The sequence below is a fragment of the Drosophila willistoni genome, assembly GCF_018902025.1.
Source record: "Drosophila willistoni isolate 14030-0811.24 chromosome XR unlocalized genomic scaffold, UCI_dwil_1.1 Seg144, whole genome shotgun sequence".
NCBI lineage: Eukaryota > Metazoa > Arthropoda > Insecta > Diptera > Drosophilidae > Drosophila > Drosophila willistoni.
The window spans coordinates 960,070-981,932 of NW_025814057.1; the positions used below are offsets into that span (position 1 = coordinate 960,070).

Here is a 21,863-nt window from a genome sequence, read left to right on the forward strand (position 1 = left end):
TACAATATGTTAGTGGATGATTTAAAAACTACCATTAATTATTTTAACAATTATTATTACGTAGATATTTAAAGTCATAGATTACTTTTCAAAAGTCAATGAAAAAGTATTGCCTTAATATAATATATAAGTATAAACATGTTATTGCAAATTATTACAATAAACGGTTGCTTTTTGTATAACAATAACCGAAAACTTTTGTTTGTATGTAATTAGATAGTACTTAAATAACAACAATTGTGTCTTAATGCCAACTAATTTATTTTTACATTCTTTATTTTTTAGAAATGCACTTATATACATATGTATTTTTGTAAACACTTCATATTGTAATATAATAATTCCAGCTACAATTATTTTTTGTTGATAAGATATAATAATTATATTATAATTATTTGTTGTTTATTTTTGATTAATAATATTATCTATTATATATTCTATGTCCGGAAAAGATGTACAAATGGAGTCAAATTATTATTCGTGTGCAGCACCATGATCGATCATCACTAAAATGAGTGACTGAGTCACGGTTTTGCATGAATTGGTCATCTCTACCGCTGTTTCTGAATTTCTTTTGTGTTTTGTTACTCAACAATTTTTAATAAATGTGGAGTTTAATCAATTAAAATTAACAAAATGATAAGGCTGAGAAGAACGCTCACCTTAAGAGGACTCCAAAGAACCTGGTGCCAACGTCTGCTTACCCAAAGCTGCACCGGCAACAAGGTAAAATTATTAAAAAGACTAAATCATTTTATTGATACTGTTTTGCCATCCAGCAGGAATTAGAACTGACAAATGAGGTGAAGCAAAATATAGAGGAACATTGGCGGCACAAAGTGAATGAGGGTCAGTTTAATCGGCAGCAGTCTCAGGACAAGTACTATGTTCTCTCAATGTTTCCCTATCCTTCTGGTAATTTGCACATGGGTCATGTTCGAGTGTATACCATAAGCGATGCAGTGGCCAGATTCCATAGGATGTGCGGAAAAAATGTTTTCCAACCCATAGGATGGGATTCCTTTGGATTGCCCGCCGAGAATGCAGCTAATCAACGAGGAGTAGAGCCCTCGCAATGGACGGATCAGAATATATCCCAAATGAAGCAGCAATTAGAGCGTCTGGGATGCTCCTTTGACTGGTCACATGAGCTTTCTACATGCAGTCCAAAATATTACAAATGGACGCAGAAATTGTTTCTGATGCTTCACCAGCAAGGATTGGCCTATCAAAATGAGGCGCTGGTTAACTGGGACCCTGTGGATCAGACTGTGTTGGCCGATGAGCAGGTGGATGCCAATGGCTGCTCTTGGCGGTCCGGTGTCAAAGTGGAAAAGAAGCTGCTTAAACAATGGTTTATAAGAACCTCGTCCTTTGCCAAACAATTGCTCGATGGTCTGGAAGACCCAACGTTGAGAGATTGGCGAGATATTATTAATTTGCAGCGTCATTGGATTGGTGAATGTGATGGATTTGCTTTTAACCTGCAGACATCTTCGGCTAGAAGAAACTTGCTGCGTGTATGGACACCCAATCCCGAATATCTCAAGGACCCCTTGGGCTTTTTGGTTTTAAGTAGCAAACATTATTTAGCAAAACTTCCAGAGGCTGAGGCAGGGCATTTGAGTGTAGAGAATCCTTTTGCGAAAACAACTTTGCCCATTATCTTTAGTGATGAGGTAAACTTTCCGCCCAAATGTGATGTCTACTTAGCTGCTCCAAGTTTCCGCCAAGAAGATCGTGAACTGTGGGAGAAAGTTGGCCTGGCTTTCTGTTCGTCTGATATACACTTCAACTCCACCAACTGGGAGATTTTGCGCCAAGAGGTTTTAGAAGCCGCTCGTCGTCTTAATGTTGGAGGCTATCGAGTGTCGTCTAAGCTACAGGATTGGCTGATATCGCGGCAACGCTATTGGGGTACTCCTATACCAATTATTCACTGCGCGAAGTGCGGCTCTGTACCCGTACCCGAAGACCAGTTGCCAGTTATATTACCTCCAAAACAATCTGGAATAGATTCGCCCGTTTGCCAGTGCCCCAAATGTGGAGATCCGAATGCTCGACGAGAAACCGATACCATGGACACCTTTGTGGACAGTTCCTGGTACTACTTACGCTTTTTGGATTCCCATAATGATAAAAATATGTTTGATCCGGCTCTTGTAAAACAATTCATGCCAGTAGACTTGTATATAGGAGGCAAAGAACATGCCGTTTTGCATCTATATTACGCCCGCTTCATGAATCATTTTCTCCATAGCTGCGGTCTAACGCCCACCAGCGAGCCTTTCTCACGACTCTTGGTCCAAGGCATGGTGATGGGCCGGTCTTTTCGGATAAAGGGCAGCGGGCGCTATGTACCTGAATCCCAAGTAGAAATAATTAATGCCAAAAAGAATCAAGCCCTGTTAAAAGAAACCAAAGAACCTGTGGTAATGTCTTGGGAGAAGATGTCCAAATCTAAATTAAATGGCGTGGAACCCAGTGAGATGTTCAATGAGTATGGCACGGATACAACACGCTTGATAATCCTAGCAGATGTTGCGCCCACCTCCCATAGGAATTGGTCTAGTGCAAGTGAGTGGCGAATAAAATTATAAAATCATTTTCTAATTAATTTTAAAATTTACCCTTAGCTTTTCCTGGCATACTCAATTGGCAAAAACGACTATGGATTACTCTAAAGGCCTTTCAAAGTGCCCGTGATGATCCTTCTCCTCCAGAGGTGGACACTCAGAGCGATGTCTTTTTGGCTGAAGATGCCAAGCTTTTTGATGCGCGTAATTTCTACATTAAGGGTGCAACCTTTAATTATCGTCATGCTCATCAATTAAGTGTGGCCATATCGAAGATGCAAGGTCTAACCAATTCCCTAAGGGTGAGTCCGGTGAATCTGCGAGACCAATTGCTGTACTCATTGCTGTACATTCTTCTTACAGCGAGCTCCGAACTACATCCAACGTTATGGCAAACAGTTCGAAAGGGCTTTGGCTGCTCAAATTATCATGTTGGCTCCCATGGCTCCACACTTTGCCTCAGAGTTGTGGTCCAATTTTGTGTCAGTTAAAGGTCGTCTGAACACAAGCTCAGAGCTTCAGTGGTCGGAGGACGTGTTGGCCCAACGCTGGCCGGACATTGATCCCTCATACAATCTAGATCTTAGCATTAAGGTTAATGGTTTCGAGAATTGTGTAATCAAAGTGCAACGCACTCACCTGGACAAGGTGACGCATAGCGATGCCTTGGACATTGCCTTTAATACCGAATCGGTAACTTCATACCTTATTGATAAGAAAATTAGGACTACAAATTTTGTTCTATATCCTGGCATTGAGGCGATACTTAACATCTATGTGGACAAGGTACAGAAAACGCAAAAGCCTCCACCAAATAGTAGTAAAGGAAACACAAATAAAGATGAGGCGCATGGAGAGCGGAGGGATTAGAAAAATTATAGAATTATCCTTAGGTAGGCATAAAAGATCGGAGAAATTTTTGGTCTAACCAGCCAGGTAGTACAGCATTTTTAATAGATAGGCGTACACCTCTCCCTCCCGTTAGAATTTTTAAAAATTCTCTTTTAATCTTTATTCGTTGTTTAAGTTTAATGTTAAATATATATCAAAATTGGACTAGTTTTTGTTGTTGTCATGCTTATTGGTTGCTTTACAAGATTTGGTAAATGCCTAAGATCGATCGATAGGAATATTGCTGGTATATAATGAATTCATTGTTTTGTGCCCATCTAACTAAAAGCCATAAATTTATTAAACTAAAAGAAAACTCTAACCATCTATAGATGACTCTATCGCCTCCCTTTTTTAATCTCTGACCCTCTCTCTCTCTCTGGCTCGTTCGGTTGCTCGCGGTTACTTCATAAGCTCACACATTAGATTCCTCAGGTAGACATCAAGTTGGGCATAGTCCAGAAGGGTATTGCGTACAATATCCAAGAGCATACTAGGCCAAAGTGTTTCCAATTTATGCAGTTTCTCTACAGCATTGCAGGTATTCTCCAGAAGTAGAGCAAAGTGTTGTCTACCGCGGTCTCTGGTACTAGGAGCCAGAGGAGAGGAGGACACGCCGACGTTGACTTCTGTTGCTGTTGCAGTTGAAATTGTTGCAACGTTTCCTTTTTTCCATTGCAAAGCCTCTTTACCAACGACCAGGCGCAACGATTTATTGTCCGCCCGTAGTAGCCACTCTTTGGGGGACAACTTGCTGGCCGTACAGGATTCGTCGAGACGCAGGCGTGCCAGTAAGGGATGCAACATTACCTCTGGCATGGACCAAAGAACCAAATCCGAGAGGCCAGCGTACAGAGTATTGGCGGACTCAACTTCTGCTTCGCTCACTTCCTGGCCATTCAACTGCTTGAGGCCCCAGTGGGAGAGACGGTATATGGCATAGGCTCGCCAGGATTCCTTTTGGGTAATGACATTGCCTTCGGCGTCTATTATGAGGCTGCTCAGACCCTGCAATTCGGCCAGGCCATTCAATTGGCCCAAGCAGCAGATGTTTGTCTCACGGAACACAAAATGCTCGGCGTGGGGAAAACGCACCTTAATCCTGCTTAGGATCTGCACAATATTATTAAAATTGATGTAACTAAAGTTAAGGGTATGCACATCATTGGCTTTTGAAGGGTTCCATTGCTTGTCTATGAAACGCAATGCTCCTTGGCCATAGATGTTGAGATAGCGACCGCAAATCTCGATCAGATAGTCACCTCCTTGCTCACGTTCACGCTCGGCTGCAGAGGGCTTGGCCACAGTAATGGCAGTAGAGGGCGCCGCGGCAGAAGCAGATGAGGGCGGATTGGTCTTGATGGCAGCTACTGCCGCCGGTCCACCTGTTCCACCACCCGATGGTGTAATTAGGGCCACTATATTAGATGCCGCTTTCCCGCTGCCCCGACTAGAACTGCTGCTGGTGCTGCTGCTAACGGTTTGTGCCCGAATTAAACTGCCTGCCATATATCTTTTGGAGGAGCCGCCAGTTCCACCTCCTCTACTTATTTGGCCCAGGCCCAATTGCGTTATGGGTGCAGGCCTAGAACGATGCTTGCTGCTGGCTGGGCGGCTAGGGATGGGATTCGGAGACACTCCTGGCACTGGCAATGTAGAAGTGGTCGAGTTTCCTGGTGATGTCGTCTTTGGGGAATCAATGACATCCCCAATTGTTGTTGTGGCTGCTGGTGGTGTCAGAGTTAAGGCAGGAGGCGAGGGTGCAGGCGATAGCTTCTCCAATGGAATCGCAGGTGGAATGGGAGATGTCGGCGTATCCACTTTATTACAGTTTTCATCCATTTGCTGAGGTTTTTCCTCGTTGTCCGAACTGTAGCAACTGGAACAGGAATCGACATTGGGTCCCAGGCTAGAAGCCTCCGACGAAGGCCCTCCTCCTCCTCCTCCACCTGGTTCCTGTTCCCTATCCTCTTGCAGATTTTGGTCTTTAATCAGGGGCAACTTAAGTTCCTCCTCCTCTTTTAGTTCTTCTAGATTCCCCTCATTGGACTCATTGATCTTGGTCAAACGGCTCTTTGGTCGTCCCAAGGTCTGTTGGGATCTAAGCAACTCCCAGTTAGTGCGCGCATTCGAGATGACCTCCTCACGGCGTATACTTTGATATGCCTCCGAACTGCCTTGAGTAGCCTTGGCCTGTTCCTTGTGTTGGCGCCAGGCTAGGGCAGCCCGTCGCACTTGCTCGGTAATCGGCATTTGGCTGAGAGATTGCAGCAAGGGCAAATGGGAAACTAAAAAGGAAACACAGTCCCCGGCCAATGAAACCGGATTGTTCTCAATGGTCACTTCTAGAAGGCGGGACGCTCTGGCTATACTGGCCATGTCATCCACCTTGTGCAGTTCATTGTGGCATAGCCACAACCGTTCCAGGGTGACCAAATGCTGGAATCCATTAATTCGTCGCAATTTGTTCCTTTTCAGATTCAATTCCCTAAGGCATCTCAAACCATTGAAATCCTGCTGATTGATCTGCCGTATCTGATTCCCGGCCAGATTCAGAGATTTTAGCTGCTGCAGGCAATTGATTCGATTACCCAAACTGGTCAGTTTGTTGCCATGCAAATCTAATACTCTCAGCGAATCCTTCAGCGAGGACAGTCCACCTATATCGGTAATCCGATTCTTGCCCAGCAGAAGGACTGTTAGAGCAGGCAATCCATCCAAATTGGCTATCCTTTCGATTTGATTATCGTACAGGTCCAGGAATACCAAATGCTGAAAAATGCCTCCATAGCAGGCACTCAAACTGAGCTGCTTATTCTTAATGCTCAACTGATCCAAATGCGAGACGGTGGTGGCGCTCAAAATGGGGTCTTCCTCTTCGCCGACGCCGCCACACAAGGATAAGTTGCTGTTATTCATGGCACTGACTTCGTCACAGCTCTGTTGGTTGCCCTCTCCAGTCGATTTGAGCATTGCCCTCCGCTGCATTATTTGCTGGTGATGCTGCTGCTTCATGGCTTGGAGACTGCTGGACACAAAACTCTTGGATTTCTCCAAGCCATACCGCAAACGCAAGGCCGGCGGTGGCGTCAATTGGGCCTGCGCATAGTTGTAACCACGTTTGGCTAGCTTGGAGCGCCCAGCAGCTCCTCCGCCGCCATTAATGGCAAGAGCTTGTGTGGTCAGGGGACTGCCAGATACCGGACTTCCTCCGGATTTCGGAGAAAGATTGTGGCCATGAACATTGCCGGCATTAGTCATTGCTCGCGTCAGTCGTGGATGTCCACGCAAGGCTGGACGACGTCCCAAATCCGGAGGATCCAATCCGCAGGTTTTATTATAGCAGAAATCTAGTGTTAAAAGACAGTAAAAGACATAACATATTGTTGCACTTAGAAACAATTCGCCAAAGCAGGTCTCTATTTTACAAACAAAAATATCAAAGAAGCTAACATCGGCTATGCCGAAGTTTATATACCCTTGCAGTCCTTGGTAATAATAATTTTACATGTTCAAAATTTGTTTTCTGCAACTCAATTCATCAATATACAAACAAAACAATTTTACTCTCTATTTTACAATTTGTTCTTCTTCTTCCCTCATTCCCAAAGCAAAGCAACGCACGCATACACATACAGTTAATGTAGCGTTGCGTCTGTGTGTGTATGCATGTACTCTGTTGATGACGAAAGACGTAGTAGACAGCAAGCCGATTATTATATTGACTGTAACTTGTGTTATATTGTTATATTTATCCGATCACATTCAAATTTTGGGATTTGGGGTTTTATATCCAATATTATCACATATGTAAATTTCATAGCATATTCCAATTTTTATGACAATGTTTCTTCTAGTTCTTCTAGAGCTATATGATATAGTGGTCCGATCCTGATGGTTTTCATACTTTATTTTTCCCGGTTAATAAAAAAAACCCCGAAAACAAATTTCAGCCCGATACCTCTTAAGACGGCTGAGTAAAACGCATACGCACAGACGGACGGACAGACGGACATGGCTATATCAACTCAGCTTCTCATGCTGATCAAGAATATATATATACTTTATGGGGTCGGAAACGTCTCCTTGTATGCGTTACAAACATCTGACCAATTTTATAATACCCTCTGCAAGGGTATAACAAAAACAAAATATTTCTTCAACAATTTCCTATGAATTTGTTACTGTTTAAATTCAAATTCAGACATTTTCGATATGACTTACCATTTGTCTTGCTGTTGTTATTGTTGTTGATGTTGTTGTTGTTGTTGCTCTCTCGCGGAGTGGTATTCTGCTGAATAATGGACGGTGGCGGTGGTGGCGGCGGCAGCTCCTTGGGTATGTGAAATGTATTAATCAGATTGTGCTGCAGTGACAGAAGACGAAGATTCGGCTCCAGCTCAAAAATGGGGATGGCTGTTAAGCCACGACGATCGTAATTGATGCGATCTGGCAACTCTTCGCGCTCCTTGGCCAATCTCTGGATGCGACAAATGCCATTCGGCTGCGGTGTGACAATAGCACCACTAACCAATGTGCCACCAGTGCTGCCCACCAGAGTGTTTGGAGTGCAGACTGCAGCCGTCGCTGGGCGACAAGAGTTCGAGGCGGCCGATGATGATGTGGACTTGGATCGTTGGCGTACGATGCCGCCGCCGCGTGCCGTTGTGGCAGTGGCAGTGGCAGGACCAGTGCCGTTGCCGTTGCCCGTGGTGGGCGGCAAACGTTGTTGTTGTTGCCGTAAATGAGCATAGCTGCGCTTGAGTTGCTGCTGGCTGGGATGGCCCACCAAGAGATCGGCTTGTGGCGTAACCGCTGGACGTTTGGGCATAACATTGTGGCTTAAAGTGCTATGAGAGCGACCAATAGGTCGTCGGCGTAGTCTTTGATTAAAACTAGGAACGAACGGTTCAATTTTCAGCAATGATGTTTGAGGTTGTTGTGGTTGTTGTTGTAATTGTTGGGGCCCAGGGTTTGTTGTGTGTGTTGGTGTTGTTCCAGTGGGTGTTGAGGGCTTCTGAGCTGACGATTCAGGCGCTGTTTCATCGTTCAATATGGACCTGGCACGGCATTTGGCCATGGAGATCAAGGTACGTCTCCGAGCCGCCGTTGTTGTTGTTGTTGTCACTGCCGTCGTTGTCCTTGTCTGGCTCTGGCTCTGGCTCTGACCCTGGCCCTGGCCGTGGTTTGTATTTCATAATAATTCAATTCTATTAAGCGATTCCTCAATAGCTGTCGACATTCTTCTTCTTATATGTGGCTTCACTCCAATCCTCACGTTGCATAATAACACCCACACGGATTTTTCTAAAAAAAACAGTTAATTATTTATACAAATAATGTGTATGTACATATGTGCATTTACATATTAGTTTGTATTATATTCAATATTATTATTTTCACATTACTCTCGGCTTACTGAAAAAAGTTTTGAATGGCTTTAGCAGTAGAGCTAACAACGATTATCTAATTTGTCATAGTTGTAGTTCCATTTGTGGTCGGTCTGCTTCCCGTGGTTTTTGATTTTGATTTTTGTTTTCAGTTTCAGTCTTTTTGGAGGTATTTCTCTTCGCAATGTGTTGTTGGGTCTCCTCCACGTCTCTCCTGGCACTGGCTTGGGCTTGGCCATGTTTTATTAGTTTGTTTATTCGGGTTATACATATACATATTTGCCTGGTTGCTATAGACATCTACAATACAGGAGACAATCGGGCCAAATGGTTGCGCTTCCTCTCTCCGTCACCGTCTCCGTTTCCGCCTCGGTCTCTGTCTCGCTCTAACGTTCAGTTATTGCCTCCTATTGCCTATTGGCTTCGTGATTTCTGTTATTAGTTTGTTTATTTAAAGCTCTTTTGGCGTAATATCATAGCCAAAGCGACTCCTAACTGACTCCGTATAATGACTGACTAGCTGACTGGTTGACTGACTGACGAACTGACAGGTAGACAGACACATTTGGGTTCTGGTTCTGTTCTCTTCTGTTGCTGTTGCTGCCTAGAATCATGCTTTTTGAGTTCCAAACATACCAAAACATTGGTTTTTCCCTAGTCTGCTTTATGCTTATTATTGAGTTCAGGCGCTACAATTGATTTCACCGGGATTGTTGGTTCCCACAAACTGGTCCAAAACAAATTAGACTCGTGGAATACCTTTCGCCTTCAAATGAAATGCTCTTCAACTGGATACAAGTTCAATGTTTGATTAGAAACCACCGAATTTCCAGCATCCTTCTTGATTGGATTTGCTCTGACTCGCTTCACCGTTTACTTTTCCATTTAGTTAGCGCTCCCGGCATTCACCTTGGCCGTGTGCAGTTTCAAAGTAAAAGTCGTTTGCATTAAAAATACATTTCGTGGCTTTTCATTGCTGTGCGCCACTGGCTGGTTGGTTGCTGCTCTGCTCCAGGTTGCTGTTGCTGTTGCTGGTGGAAAACAGTTTTGATTTGCGTACGGTAGGCGGCAGGCGGCAGGCAGCAGGCAGCAGGATGATTTTGAGGCATTGTGGGGCAAAGGGACGATGGGACACGCACATAATTGCCTGCCATCGTAATGGCTTCACGTGCCAGCTGAATGTCCTGGCCATGTTCCATGTTCCCAGAGAGAATCACTACCGTTTCCACTTTTGCACTCTTGCACTTCTCATTTGCCTTCCTCTTCTCTCAGCTCTCGGCGACACTCAAAAAGTTTGAGTGAAAAAAAGAAAATGACTGGGATGTGCGGTGGTGGGTGGTGGGTGGGTGACGGGCAAATGATGGCAAATCAAAGACACTGCAACAATTCGAATTTAATTGATGCCACACCAAGAAACAGAACACAAAAAGACAAAAAAGAAAAAAACAACAACAATCAACAGAATGAAACGTTCGGCTATAAGCCAAAGCTCACCTGGTTCAGCAGGTGCGTGCGTAGGCATTTATGAGGTTGAATTCCATTTCACTCCATTCCATTCATTGCCTTGCCTTGGCTTTACTTTCGTTTCCATTCTAGGAGCAAAAGGAGCTGTCTAGGCTTTTAATTGCAGCTTTTCTGACAGGCCAATAACTCAGTTGTTTTGTTGTTGTTGTTGTTGATTGGCAACCAAGAAAGGTGCGACACCTAGCTACCCACGCAACCACTTAGCCACCCAATCACCCACTCACCCACTCACTTGCTGTCTTTTCCGGCCCACAATAAAACCGAATTGAACTGCGTTCAACGAACTTCTTCAACAAGTGTTGCTTGCTGTCTGCCATTAGAAATATATTTGTACTTTGTCAAGAATTGAACAATTTAATATTTTATTTCTCCCACTTGTCATTTGTAATGAAAAACTCATTTAAAGTCATTTCTTAATTTTCAAGTCCTCTATGATTAAATACTTCTCCTTTGACATATGTAGTTATTGGGACTTAAACTAGTTAAAGTATTTTAAGTATTTAAAAAAAAAAACAAGTTCATTGACTTTAACCTATACATACATATGTATGAGTAACAGGCTGTAATTAACGCAATAAAAAAATACTTTTTACTATTCATTCGTTTGTTTTCCATCCTCATTTATGGATTCCGACCTCAACCTCGTCGATGCACTTGCGATTGCTATTAATTGATGGGCACTGATTACCAGCATTAATGTATGGTCACACCCCCAACTGCCTCTCACCCTCAGAGATAAGGGCACGGCTAGGTGCAGATCCATTTCCCAAATCACGAGAATAGCACCAGGGCAACCTTTGGCCTCCTTTGTCAGCAGCGTCAAGCGTCAACCTTGACAACGCTTTCACTTTCTCCGTTTCACTCGTTTTAATGTTCGCCTTGTTGTCCCTCCTCTTTTTCGCTTTTCAATACCCTGCAGGACACAATACTGAAGGGTATGTTAGTTCATGTACCATCACACCATTATTGTAGCCACAGTTTAGAGGCAGACTAAATATAGTTAGTGAATGTTGGAGTCGAGTCTGATAAACTAACCTGCAACTGGAGTCTAGCCATGTGCAGGGTATATCAAAGTCTTCTTTCTGTGTTTTACATGGACCGTGTTTGTTTTCTGTTCTTTGTTGGACGCTCATTATCTCACTTGCTGTTGTCGCTGGTGTCGCTGGTGGTGCCGGTGGAGGCTGGTGGTGGTTGGTTGGTTGGTTTTTATATTTTTAATAATTATGGCGCTTTGCTGCAATTGTCCCTGACCACACACAGTTGAATAGTTGGATTGCGTTCGGATGGGTGGGGAACGAGCAGGGTGTGTTGATAAATTGCTAACAAGAACAATGTACAAGACACACACACACACACACACATACATGGTGCCCTGTATCATTAGCTTTTGGCATTGCCACTCTCCGTTGTTCCCCTTGATGCAAGCAATTTAATCAGCCAGGCAGTGCAGAGCAAAACTGATAATACCGTTATGAATAATTTACACAATACACTCACACATACAGACACATTTCGTTGTGTTTTTTCTTTCCCAATATAATTAATAATGAAACCAGAACAAGAAAAACAACAACAATCGTTTTCACTTTCCACCATTTTAATCAGCAGTTATTCGCCTTTTTTTTATGATCGTGTCGTACCCAGTGCATAAGAGGGTATATGCATTTATGCCAAAAAACGCACAACTAAGTAGTAGTTGGTCCCTGTTTAATTGAGTGTATTAAATTGTTGCTAAATGTGGCTAAAAAGTGTCAATTTCAGACACATTAAAAACCCCTTCACAAATACGATTGAGTCAATTTCAGAGATGCAGCCGCCACCGCAAATAACATCAATGAATACACACACACAGAATGCGGTAAGTATGCTAATATACAGCACTTATATGTACATACATACATACATATGTGTAGATGTATACCTTATATATTCATCTACAGGTGTAGGTAGCTCCAACTACTCCAACTCAATGACCAACCGCAAGTGTAATTTCAATTGTCAAAAACAGTTGGGACTGTATGTCCAAGTTAATATTAATTTGAGGTGTTCCTGTGGTTTCACCTCGTCTGTGGGGCTATGTAAAAGCAAAGTACTTCAAGTTGAATTACGGCTTATTTTTATATTTCTTAATTTTGATCACACTTTTTACTGAAGTGGATTTGTTCAATTTAATGTTTGTACATGATCGTATCAAGATTAATCAAAATATGACTCTCCACCACCTGATGCAAGCTCCTTTTGTAGTTCAGATCGCTTTCGTATGGCTCTTCTTTTGGCTATGGACTTAATTCTTGTGAATCGCAACATCAGCTGCGATGGTCTATTGCCCAGACTAAGGGGAGGTAGAGGTGCAAGAGATTGCGGAGTCGTCGTCGATGTTGTCGTTGCCATTGTGGTTGTATCATTTGCACTTGGAACCAGTTCCGCTGCATTGAGTATTTGTGCTAGATGTGCTTCGTCGATTGTGCCCTTGAATATTAAAGGATATGGCCATTCATGGCATACTGTGGGTCCATTGTAGTCGCGTAATGTTTCGATTAAAGCGTCCAAGCGCTCTATTTCCGCATAGTCATCATTGAACGCCCTCACCTCGTCGAGTAGTGCGGCCACGTTGGACTCGAGCACCTGGAAATGGCAATGAAAGGTGTGAGGTGAGAAATTAGATTTAGCGCACATTAAGTACTGGAAAATCGCTTAGTTTGCTCGATTTGGCAAAGGTTTGTGGCTGTGTTGATAGACATAGCCATGTGGTGTCAAATGACAGTCTGACAACGTTACGGTCAGTGATAGCCTCCGTCTCACCAGTAAGTCTGTCAATCAGCCCATCACTCTGATGTGCTAGCGACGCAACGTTGAGGGCTCAGATTTCAGCTACTATAGTTTTTTATACCTAGGCCTTGCCTATTAGCCACCAATTAGCCACGTCTATGAACCAGGTCAACTCAGCTCTGGTTTGAACCACGTTCCTAGATATTGTTGTCAGCTTCATTTATCGGTTGGATAATAGTGAAAAAACTGAACCTTGTTTTTAAAGAATTAACTTATTCTATGTGTATGTATGTATAATTTAGTCGGTATTCGGGTGGGGAGCAGCAGCTTAAATCAAAGTTTATAATTAACATTACGCTGTGATCACGGCTCCCTTATCGCCCAGCTACCCACTTGTGTGGCCACCCACCCTAACAAACATACACAATGTTCCCAATAGGCCCTTGGCCATAATTGCATTAACACTTGAGCAAAATCTGTGTCGCAACCGACGCCAGAAGGCAATAGCAACAAGTGCCGGCAGTTGATAACAGCCCACAAAAGGTAGTGATAACACACAAAAAATACATTAACTTTCATAAGAGTTAAACGTCGACTTTAAAATACCCTGCACCATGTGGCATACTCAATTTAAATGAACGTGAACTCACTGGACAAGTTCACGCTGTTCCCATACTCCCATAACTCTTACCCAACAGAGCCTGATCAAGATCATGTATAGTCTAATAGGTTTTTGAACAAATAATATTATCCACTCTCGAAAAGGGTTTACAACGATTTTCGTCTTTTGCTGTCTGTCGACTTAATTTTCTATTCCTGTCGTTGGCTCTCTATCCCACTCTCTTTGTGCCTCTGATTTGTGATGGGGATTACATTTGTTTCAAATTTGTTAAATGATTTTGTTGAGCAGGAGATGAGGTTGAGTGGATTGCGAGGTCGGTTTGCCGGCTGTGGGGAGTGGTTGTGGAAGAGGAGGTGGAGGTGGAGTTTAAACTAATTGGCTTTTGTGTTCGTTCAATTACCAAAAACTCAATATGCAAATTAATAACACATTTTAGCACTTGACGTACGCGACCGCATAAACTTTCAACATTTTGTAGCAGTTGCCTCCGTCTCTGCACCGCAGCACTAATTGATGGCGACGTCATTTTCGTTGCTGCTGTCGAAATTTGCCTTTTTTTTTTGTCAATTTAGTTTCAACTTTTCACATAGTCGCTAATTTGTGGACATTTTACTTTTATCTTGTACTCTACATCAACTACTCGCTATCACACATACATACATATATATACAATGTATATGTACATATGTCTCTATTTATTTGATTTTGTTTGGTTTGCCTCTGCTCGGGCCCAACGCTGAGTGTTAACTGGGGAACAACGGGTCGCATGTGAGCGATTTGTTTACGTGCGTCAATCAGCTACACACCCACCCAGAGAGCGAGAGAAAGGCAGAAAGAGAGAGAGAGAGAGAGAGAGAGAGCCTTAGAGAGGGAATGTGAGACAATGAGAATATGCACTGACCCACTGACTGCTCTTCAAGCTTATTACATTCATGACAAAAGTATTCAGAGCTCTTAACACTCTTTTCTATACTCATTATTTGCAAGGTGATTAGGTATGTACATATGTATGTATATTGAGTTCAAGATCGTTCATTTAGAAGAATTCAGAAACTTTAAAGTATCGCCATTATTCCTACATCGACTCCTCATTATCTTTAGAAGATTAAATAAATTGAAGCTTTATTTGTTTTTTATTCTCTCATCTATTTGTTTAATTCATTTCACTTGAAGATAATGCGGTACTAAATGTATATATGTACATATATATCTTTTCAAAGATAAATGTTTTAAAGAATTGAGTAAAAATGAAGTAAGTCGTCTACGACTTGCACCAAGTGAACAAATATTTGCCGGGCGTCAGATGGACATGGCTAAGTCCACTCTTTGATGCTGATGCTGAAGAATACGTGTATATAGTTTATGGGGTCGGAAAAGCTTCCTTCTATATATGTATGATATTTTTCTGTCCGACAATCGATTGCAAAGGGCCGATCATCTGTAAGAGAATAAATACGATTTGGTGGTTTCATTATGCATTGTTTAATCCATTTGTTCAAGTTTGCTTCAAGTTTTTGGGCTCTTAAGCAGGACTTTTTCGTAGAAAGTTTTGCCTTGTTTAGCTAGAGGAAACCAATCCAATCCTCCATCGCCCATCCACATGTCCACCCAACTGGCATCTGCCGTTTGCATCTCGGGCCGTCAGACCGCTCAGCCAAACAAACGCCAGCTGCTGCTTCTGTTTGGCCATTAAAATTTTAATTTTGTGCACCATTTGACGCCATTGGCCATTGCCATTGCCATAGGAGCAGCGGCAATCCCCAGGCAAAGCCCTTGGCTTGAGCGATTATGTTGATGGGCAGAGGCGGTGGCAGAGAGTCTGTTGCTGCTGTTGCTTACCTGCATGTGCTGCTGCTGCTGCTGCTGCTCCGTCGATAATACGCTCAATTCAATTTGCATATTCAGTTGTCCAATGAAGCGAGTGGTCGAGGTAAACGAGAAGTACAGGGAGAAAACAAGGCGGGGCGAATCACCGCCCTCGTCTTGGGCAAGTCAAAAATATTTACGTATACCCTGTAACCAATGTGAGTACTTGTAATAGATTGTGACTACATAGACTACCATCGATTATTCTACAGGTGAACCTCCCAGCTGTCCGGCTTTAAATGTGTAGAGCTGTCGGCAAGGTTTTATTTTCTTATTATCCGAGAGTATTCGTAATTCGGCGAAATTCTAGTCTGTCTATATTGGATTGAATGTGTTTTCTTTTTCTGCTCATTTTGTGTTGGCCACTTGCAAGGAGCACGCATGAGTTCCACCTGCTTCACTTGCACCGGCTCCTCGATTGCATCCTCACCTGCTGTTAGTCCATTACGTTAGCAATTTAACTTGCGCCACGTAAACATGATTATCATCTTAAGTGCAATGTGTGGGCGGTGGGCGATGGGCGAGGCTATGTATGTGCGTGCAATTGAAGTCCATTTGTTCCTCTGCTGCTTCTGCTTGTTCTGGGTTCCTTCATTCCAGCTGATGCTATTAACGGTTTGTTTTGTTGTTGTTCACTGGCTGCAATCTGCTTAAAACTGCAATTAATTTAACTGGTTTTTGTTATTACTGGAAAGTATTTGAAGGAGGTGCCCCTAGTTCTGATCCTGGCCCTAATTGAGCTTGTCTAATTCCGTCAAATGTAGCCGGTGTCGTTAGTTTGTAAACAGTTTTGGGTTAAGGCCTAAAGCAAACATGACACACATAACCAGGGGAGCATTCTTACCTTCTTCTATCCGAGTAGTAGCCCATCTCTTCTCTCAAGAGCTGCCTAGCGTGATGTAAGCCATGTCACATACTGAGAACAGCTGAGTTGCAACTAAATTGAACCACGAATACCCATCAACAGCAGCCATTCAGCGGGTAGAGGCGAGCTCAGGCCCATGCAGAGGCCAAAAAATTACAACAGCAGCTTGATTAATTCGGTGGGCGTGTATAAAGCTACAAATTTTTGGGCGTATCTGGGTTGTAACACCATTTTAATACCTCAGTAAAAATCAAGCAGAGAAGGGCGAGGCAGAAACAGACAGAAATTGAAAGAGTAATGGGTATGCGAAAGGCATGCACTGCACTGTAATAAATTTATTTGAAAAAGTTTACTTTGTTTTACTTACTTTAAACAGTTGATTAAGCTCTCCAATCCATGTATGTATCACTATACTTTGATTGTATATTTATCGGGTATCTAAAGATCGATTCGTTGTCCCTTTGACTGCCAAGACTGGCAATGGAAATATGAAAAAGGTGGAAAACATGCAAAAAACAGAAGAAGCCAAAGTGAAACAACAAACATAATACAACTACATGCATCCGAATAACCAAATATTAATATATGTATGTGTACACGTAGAGAAAGAGAGAGAGAGAGAGAGAGAGATAGAGAGAGATAGAGAGAGATAGAGAGAGATAGACAGCAAGAGAGAGAGAGAGACAGAGAGCATCACAAAGTACCGTTGACAAACCCATTATCAGGAAAACAAACCGGAGATTAACTTGGCAAAATGTCTGCAGACACCAAAAAAAACTTCCAAAACAGAAAAGCCAAAAGAGCAAAAAGGACAGCAACAGATGAAAATCCACTAGAAACAGGCAGATGTTGAATTAAATATGAGCACATATATAGTGACAGAGAGAGGGAGAAACACGCAGAGAGAGAGAGAGAGAGAGAGAGAGACAGAGAGAGACAGGCTAAAAGAGTGACACATGAGCGTAATAACTGCTAAGACCTGACTAAGCATCAGGCAGTCAGCAGCAGCAACAACACCAACAGCAACAGCAACCACTTGCAGGAGCCAACCGGACGACAACCCTTAGTCTTCTACAACATTTTTGTTTTTGTATGGTTTATTATTTTTTTGGGAAAGAGCAGCCGCTGATGCTGATGCTGTTGCTGTTGCTGCACTCAGCGTGATTACAAATTATACTCCGTCTGAGCAACCGCCGGCAAGAAGGCGGTACTCAAAATCATCGCCCATAGGAAATATAATTCCACCAACTTTTTTTTGCTGCAAAAAGGGGCTTCCCCCATTTGTCTGGAGCGAAGGGGTTCGTTCTGGGGTTCGGGGTCAAAGTCGAGCTCTGCTACACGCACTGGTCCTGGTCCTGGTCTCTTGTTTACCATGCTGGGTGGTTGGCCAGACATTTGGTTTGGTTGGTTGCTTTTGCCCGGTCGACGGCGGCTTCCGTTCGCTTAGATAATTTTGTTAGCATTTGGTTCGTTTTGGTTTCTTTCTATCCTTCACTCTCCATTTTTAACTTAATTGTGCATTGGCTGCGAATTACTGTAAAAGTGTTTTTCACTGCAGATATCCAAAATGGCGTCCAAAATGGTAGAGGCATTTCCGAATGTTAGCCTAAAAGCATGCAACAGATCCAATCAACGACGAGACTAAAAAACAAAACTGCAGAAAGGCAACACATTTTAGGTGAATAAAAAGCATCTATGAAATAATTTTTGTTTTTTTTTTTTGGCTCGATGGCCATGAAATTGTAGTTTGGATGGTTTAAGAAACGAGTGAACCTCTTTTATGATTGACATTTTCCGCTCATTTCATTTCTAATTGTGATATTTATCAACGCTGCTGCCTAGTTCAGATGAAGACATCATGCTTAACCCTTTTTCTCAACATTTACTACCAGTATTTTACTACTTACTTACTCAAAACACACACACACACATATATATCCATATGTGTTTACTCAAACATATATATTGTTGGATTTGCTTTATTTTTATAACCATTTCAATGTGGGCTGGATTTCTGCGCGAATTTTCAAGGCGCAAGGTCAAACCAAAATAAACCATTTCAACATTCCCCATCTACATCTTTTCCATCTCTCCTTCTAGGATCAGTCCAAACACACACACACACAAACCTACGATACCATCCGCACAGAGAAAGCTAAATCCTTTTTGATTAAATTCAATGTTTTATATCCAATACGTTGAACAGACGGACCTACTACATTGGGTCTTTTGGTCATGTTAACATTTTATATCTCTTTGAAAAGCATTTTTCGTCCTCAACACAATGCTCATTTCACCCACACACACACGCACACACACATAGACATAAAACAAAATGGCGAAAAAAAGGCGAAAACGGAAAACGAAAAAGGGAAAGCGAAAGCGAAAGACACTGCCCAAAAAATAGATTGAAGTGTAATCATGGTTGTGAACTGCTCTTCGGTCATATATTTAATCCAAAGGAACAAAAAACACAAAGGCCACCGAAATGAGAGAGAAAGTAAGCGTTTAGCGTCCTATCAACCCAATCTTTAGCCCCATTTTTGCCCATTTGCCCTGTCCAGGCACTTGGTTAAAACAAAAGACATTGTAATTGGTAGAGGGGAAAATTCAGGATGTGGGAAAAATTTGGTCTGGAGGTGGAAAAGTTCGGTTTCAACTGCTACTCGTGCGGTGCTGCTTATTCCGCTTGACTGATTGGCTCGTCTTTGTCTCTGCCAGAGCACAAGGATGTCTCCAATGTCCTCTTACCTATTCCCCCCTACAACACATCCTCGTGCTGTCTCCCACTCACAGTGTGTGTTATCTAAGTTTGTTTGAATAAACTTAAGCGAAATGTTTTGTAAGAAGATTTCCTTTATTGCCACTGACTTTGGTTTTGGTTTGGTTTGGTTTCTGCAACTACTCGTACAGGCAATCACAAGAGCCTCCCCTACCTATCAGACACAGGCGCGCTTCATAGTGTAACCAATGGGGGAAATAATACATCTCATTTATGAACAAATGGTTGCGGCAGTGGTCGACATTCTTCTTCTTTTGGTTACGCCCATGAATCCTACCCCCTCTCCTCTCCTGCTCCCTCAAAAAAAGAAAAGTTTAAGTTTCATGTGACTGGCTTTTTGTCTGCCATTTGGCAAGACTGAATCCTTTTCAAGTTCACTTTTGCATGCTGCTGCCCGTTGAATCGATTGCCCAGCTCTCTGGTAACTAGTGAAACGAACTCCTTCACTTTGTTTCCATACGGAATCGATGCGTTTCGATTTGCCTTGGTTTGTTTTGCCTCGGTTTGGTTTGCCTTGCTATAATGCCACATAATGCCAATTGGTTTGTAAACCATCCACTTGACCAAAGGCATCGCATCTAACTACATACAACCGACAACCGACAACCGACAACCGACGAGCTGAACGGTGTATCATAATAAAACCTATAATTTTAGCAATTTGCCCAAATGCCGGACATGGCAACGAAAATGGAAAATGGAAAATGGATGGAACGCAGAATGCAGCACAGAGAGGAATGTTTCCAGACAAAGAAATGAAACGAATGAAGTCGGCTTAAGTTCCCTTTGGGGGGGTTGGATAAATGTTTCGATTTTCAAATAATATTTAACGACCGTAAAATTATATAGTATGCTAAACTGAGTTTCTCTATTGTTCTGTGTTTGTCTGTCTATCTGGGGCGACTGTCTACTGTGGAAAAGCGTTTACTTTTTATGACCAGAGAGTTTCGACAACAATTCTGTTGCGGTCTGTTGTTTTAGACGGTCAATGTACTTGGTATTAGGAGCGAAGGTAGAGGGATTACACTTACTAGATAAAATCTCTAATTCCCATATAGATATGATGTTAATTTTCTAAAAATAGTAAATATCTTAAATGAAACCTTTTTGTTGAACAATTTTTTTTTGGCTTCAGCCAAAGTATATAGTCGAAATGTTTTTTCAAACTCGATAACACTGCCACTTTTTATTTTTCTTTGAAGATCGGACTTAGCAAGCGTTGCCAGACCCATTTGCATTCGAATTTGAATTTATCAAGATATCGATTTGAAGTGTTTTTGTTAATGTAGCCCATCATTAAACTAACTGACTTAGTGATTTGTATGGTACTTTCATTGCCCTTTAGTAAACTTAGTTACATATAGTTTTTATTGCTATTTCGTCTGCCATTTCTTCTCTCTATTTATAGTGAACTTTACTTACATACATATGTATGTACATATATTTATTTTGAACAGTTTTCTCATCTCCCTCTCGTTCTTTTTCACTGCATATAGATATGTATAAAATGATGACCATAAAGCAAATTGTGAAAAATTATTGTGTATATAAAATTTAATGACATGTCAAAAAGGATATCCGGCATACGGCCATGTTGACGAGCTCGACAAATGGCGAACTCGAAATGAAGCAATGACAAGGGGCAAGACCAGGGCTAGTGGCAGGTCCTGGTCACAAGTAGACGCGGAGGCGGGTAAGGACGGAGAGAGTGTTGGGTGCTGTCATTGTTGTGGGCGTGGGACGTGTAATGTGCTGTAATTCCGTCCTGTTCCACTGACGTTGACAATTTTTAGTTTAGCAACAGCCGCACAGCTCATACAGACACACATACACATAATCAAGCACAACTTTATTATTTTGTCGAACAACAAACAGTTCGTGTGGGTTATTTTTATGTCCAGCTCTTTCCATCTCTATCTCCCCTTCTCTCCCCACACACATATCCCTGTCTCTCTTCCACACCTTTGACATCATTATGCTTTTGCCTTGGTCTTTTCTTGTATCTTGCACATTTTATAGTTTTTGAAAGTCGCAAAAAAGACCATTCCTTGTCTCTTTCTCACTTCTCCCTTCTATTTTCCTCTTGCTCTAGTTTGTGTCTCTTTGTCTCTCTCTCATTGAGCGAACGAATGCCAAATGGCACTGAATAAATTATATTGTGATCATAAAGTTGCCTGTGACACCATGTTTACTGACTTCAGAGGACAGAGAACAGAGAACAGGCCAGAGCTAAAGCCAAAATTCCGGCCATATCTATGGGGCTAAGTATGAATGCCTTCGTAGAGGGGGTAACACTACGCATACATACATATGTATGTATGTACCTGAGTTTATAGAAATCTATGTTTACCCTCGCATTTGCTAATTTGCATTTGCGAAAAGATGGGAAAACGCTAGAGCTAATCAGAGACATTGGAATTGATTTCGTTATTATTTATTTATTATGTTTTGTTTTGCTGTGTTTCGAAATTTAATGGCCACCATAAATGGTAAAATATGAGCAGAATTGGTCGAACTCTGAACTTTAGAATTTTAATCAAGCTAAAATTTTGCGGTCATTACAATGCTCCCATATTTT

At 42.2% G+C, this 21,863-nt stretch overlaps 3 protein-coding genes across 5 annotated transcripts; 1 reads left to right on the forward strand and 2 right to left on the reverse strand.

The window, feature by feature from the left end:
* Positions 1-575: 575 nt before the first annotated feature.
* LOC6638757 (probable leucine--tRNA ligase, mitochondrial) lies at positions 576-3,632 on the forward strand. Of its 2 annotated transcripts, none has more exons than XM_023180269.2 (4): positions 576-726; positions 780-2,577; positions 2,637-2,878; positions 2,940-3,632. In XM_023180269.2, exons 1-4 carry the CDS (start codon positions 637-639, stop codon positions 3,444-3,446), a joined length of 2,637 nt encoding a protein of 878 aa, XP_023036037.1. In that variant the 5' UTR covers positions 576-636; the 3' UTR covers positions 3,447-3,632. The 2 variants fall into 2 exon arrangements, with proteins under 2 accessions (XP_023036037.1, XP_002062540.1); XM_002062504.4 differs by having other exon boundaries at positions 783-2,577.
* Positions 3,574-8,787, reverse strand: LOC6638756. The gene is made up of 2 exons (XM_023180261.2): positions 7,692-8,787; positions 3,574-6,817 (listed from the first exon to the last, which is right to left on the reverse strand). Exons 1-2 carry the CDS (start codon positions 8,545-8,547, stop codon positions 3,870-3,872), a joined length of 3,804 nt encoding a protein of 1,267 aa, XP_023036029.1. The 5' UTR covers positions 8,548-8,787; the 3' UTR covers positions 3,574-3,869.
* A 3,548-nt stretch (positions 8,788-12,335) lies between these two features.
* Positions 12,336-14,466, reverse strand: LOC6638953. 2 transcript variants are annotated; one of them, XM_023181607.2, is made up of 2 exons: positions 14,221-14,466; positions 12,336-13,006 (listed from the first exon to the last, which is right to left on the reverse strand). In XM_023181607.2, the coding sequence occupies exons 1-2, from the start codon at positions 14,296-14,298 to the stop codon at positions 12,578-12,580; spliced, it is 507 nt and encodes a 168-aa protein (XP_023037375.1). In that variant the 5' UTR covers positions 14,299-14,466; the 3' UTR covers positions 12,336-12,577. The 2 variants fall into 2 exon arrangements, with proteins under 2 accessions (XP_023037375.1, XP_002062538.2); XM_002062502.4 differs by having other exon boundaries at positions 14,173-14,466.
* Between the last annotated feature and the right edge of the window lie 7,397 nt (positions 14,467-21,863).

Bases quoted from the DNA above. Each gene is read 5' to 3' on its own strand.
- LOC6638756 (XM_023180261.2), bottom strand. From the start codon at position 8,547: ATGGCCAAATGCCGTGCCAGGTCCATATTGAACGATGAAACAGCGCCT. The intron at 6,818-7,691 runs GTAAGTCATATC...TTTTAACACTAG, and splicing joins TAACAACAGCAAGACAAATG to ATTTCTGCTATAATAAAACC.
- LOC6638757 (XM_023180269.2), top strand. From the start codon at position 637: ATGATAAGGCTGAGAAGAACGCTCACCTTAAGAGGACTCCAAAGAACC. The intron at 727-779 runs GTAAAATTATTA...TTTGCCATCCAG, and splicing joins AAAGCTGCACCGGCAACAAG to CAGGAATTAGAACTGACAAA. The intron at 2,879-2,939 runs GTGAGTCCGGTG...TTCTTCTTACAG, and splicing joins GTCTAACCAATTCCCTAAGG to CGAGCTCCGAACTACATCCA.
- LOC6638953 (XM_002062502.4), bottom strand. From the start codon at position 14,298: ATGACGTCGCCATCAATTAGTGCTGCGGTGCAGAGACGGAGGCAACTG. The intron at 13,007-14,172 runs GTAATTGAACGA...TGCCATTTCCAG, and splicing joins ATTTGCATATTGAGTTTTTG to GTGCTCGAGTCCAACGTGGC.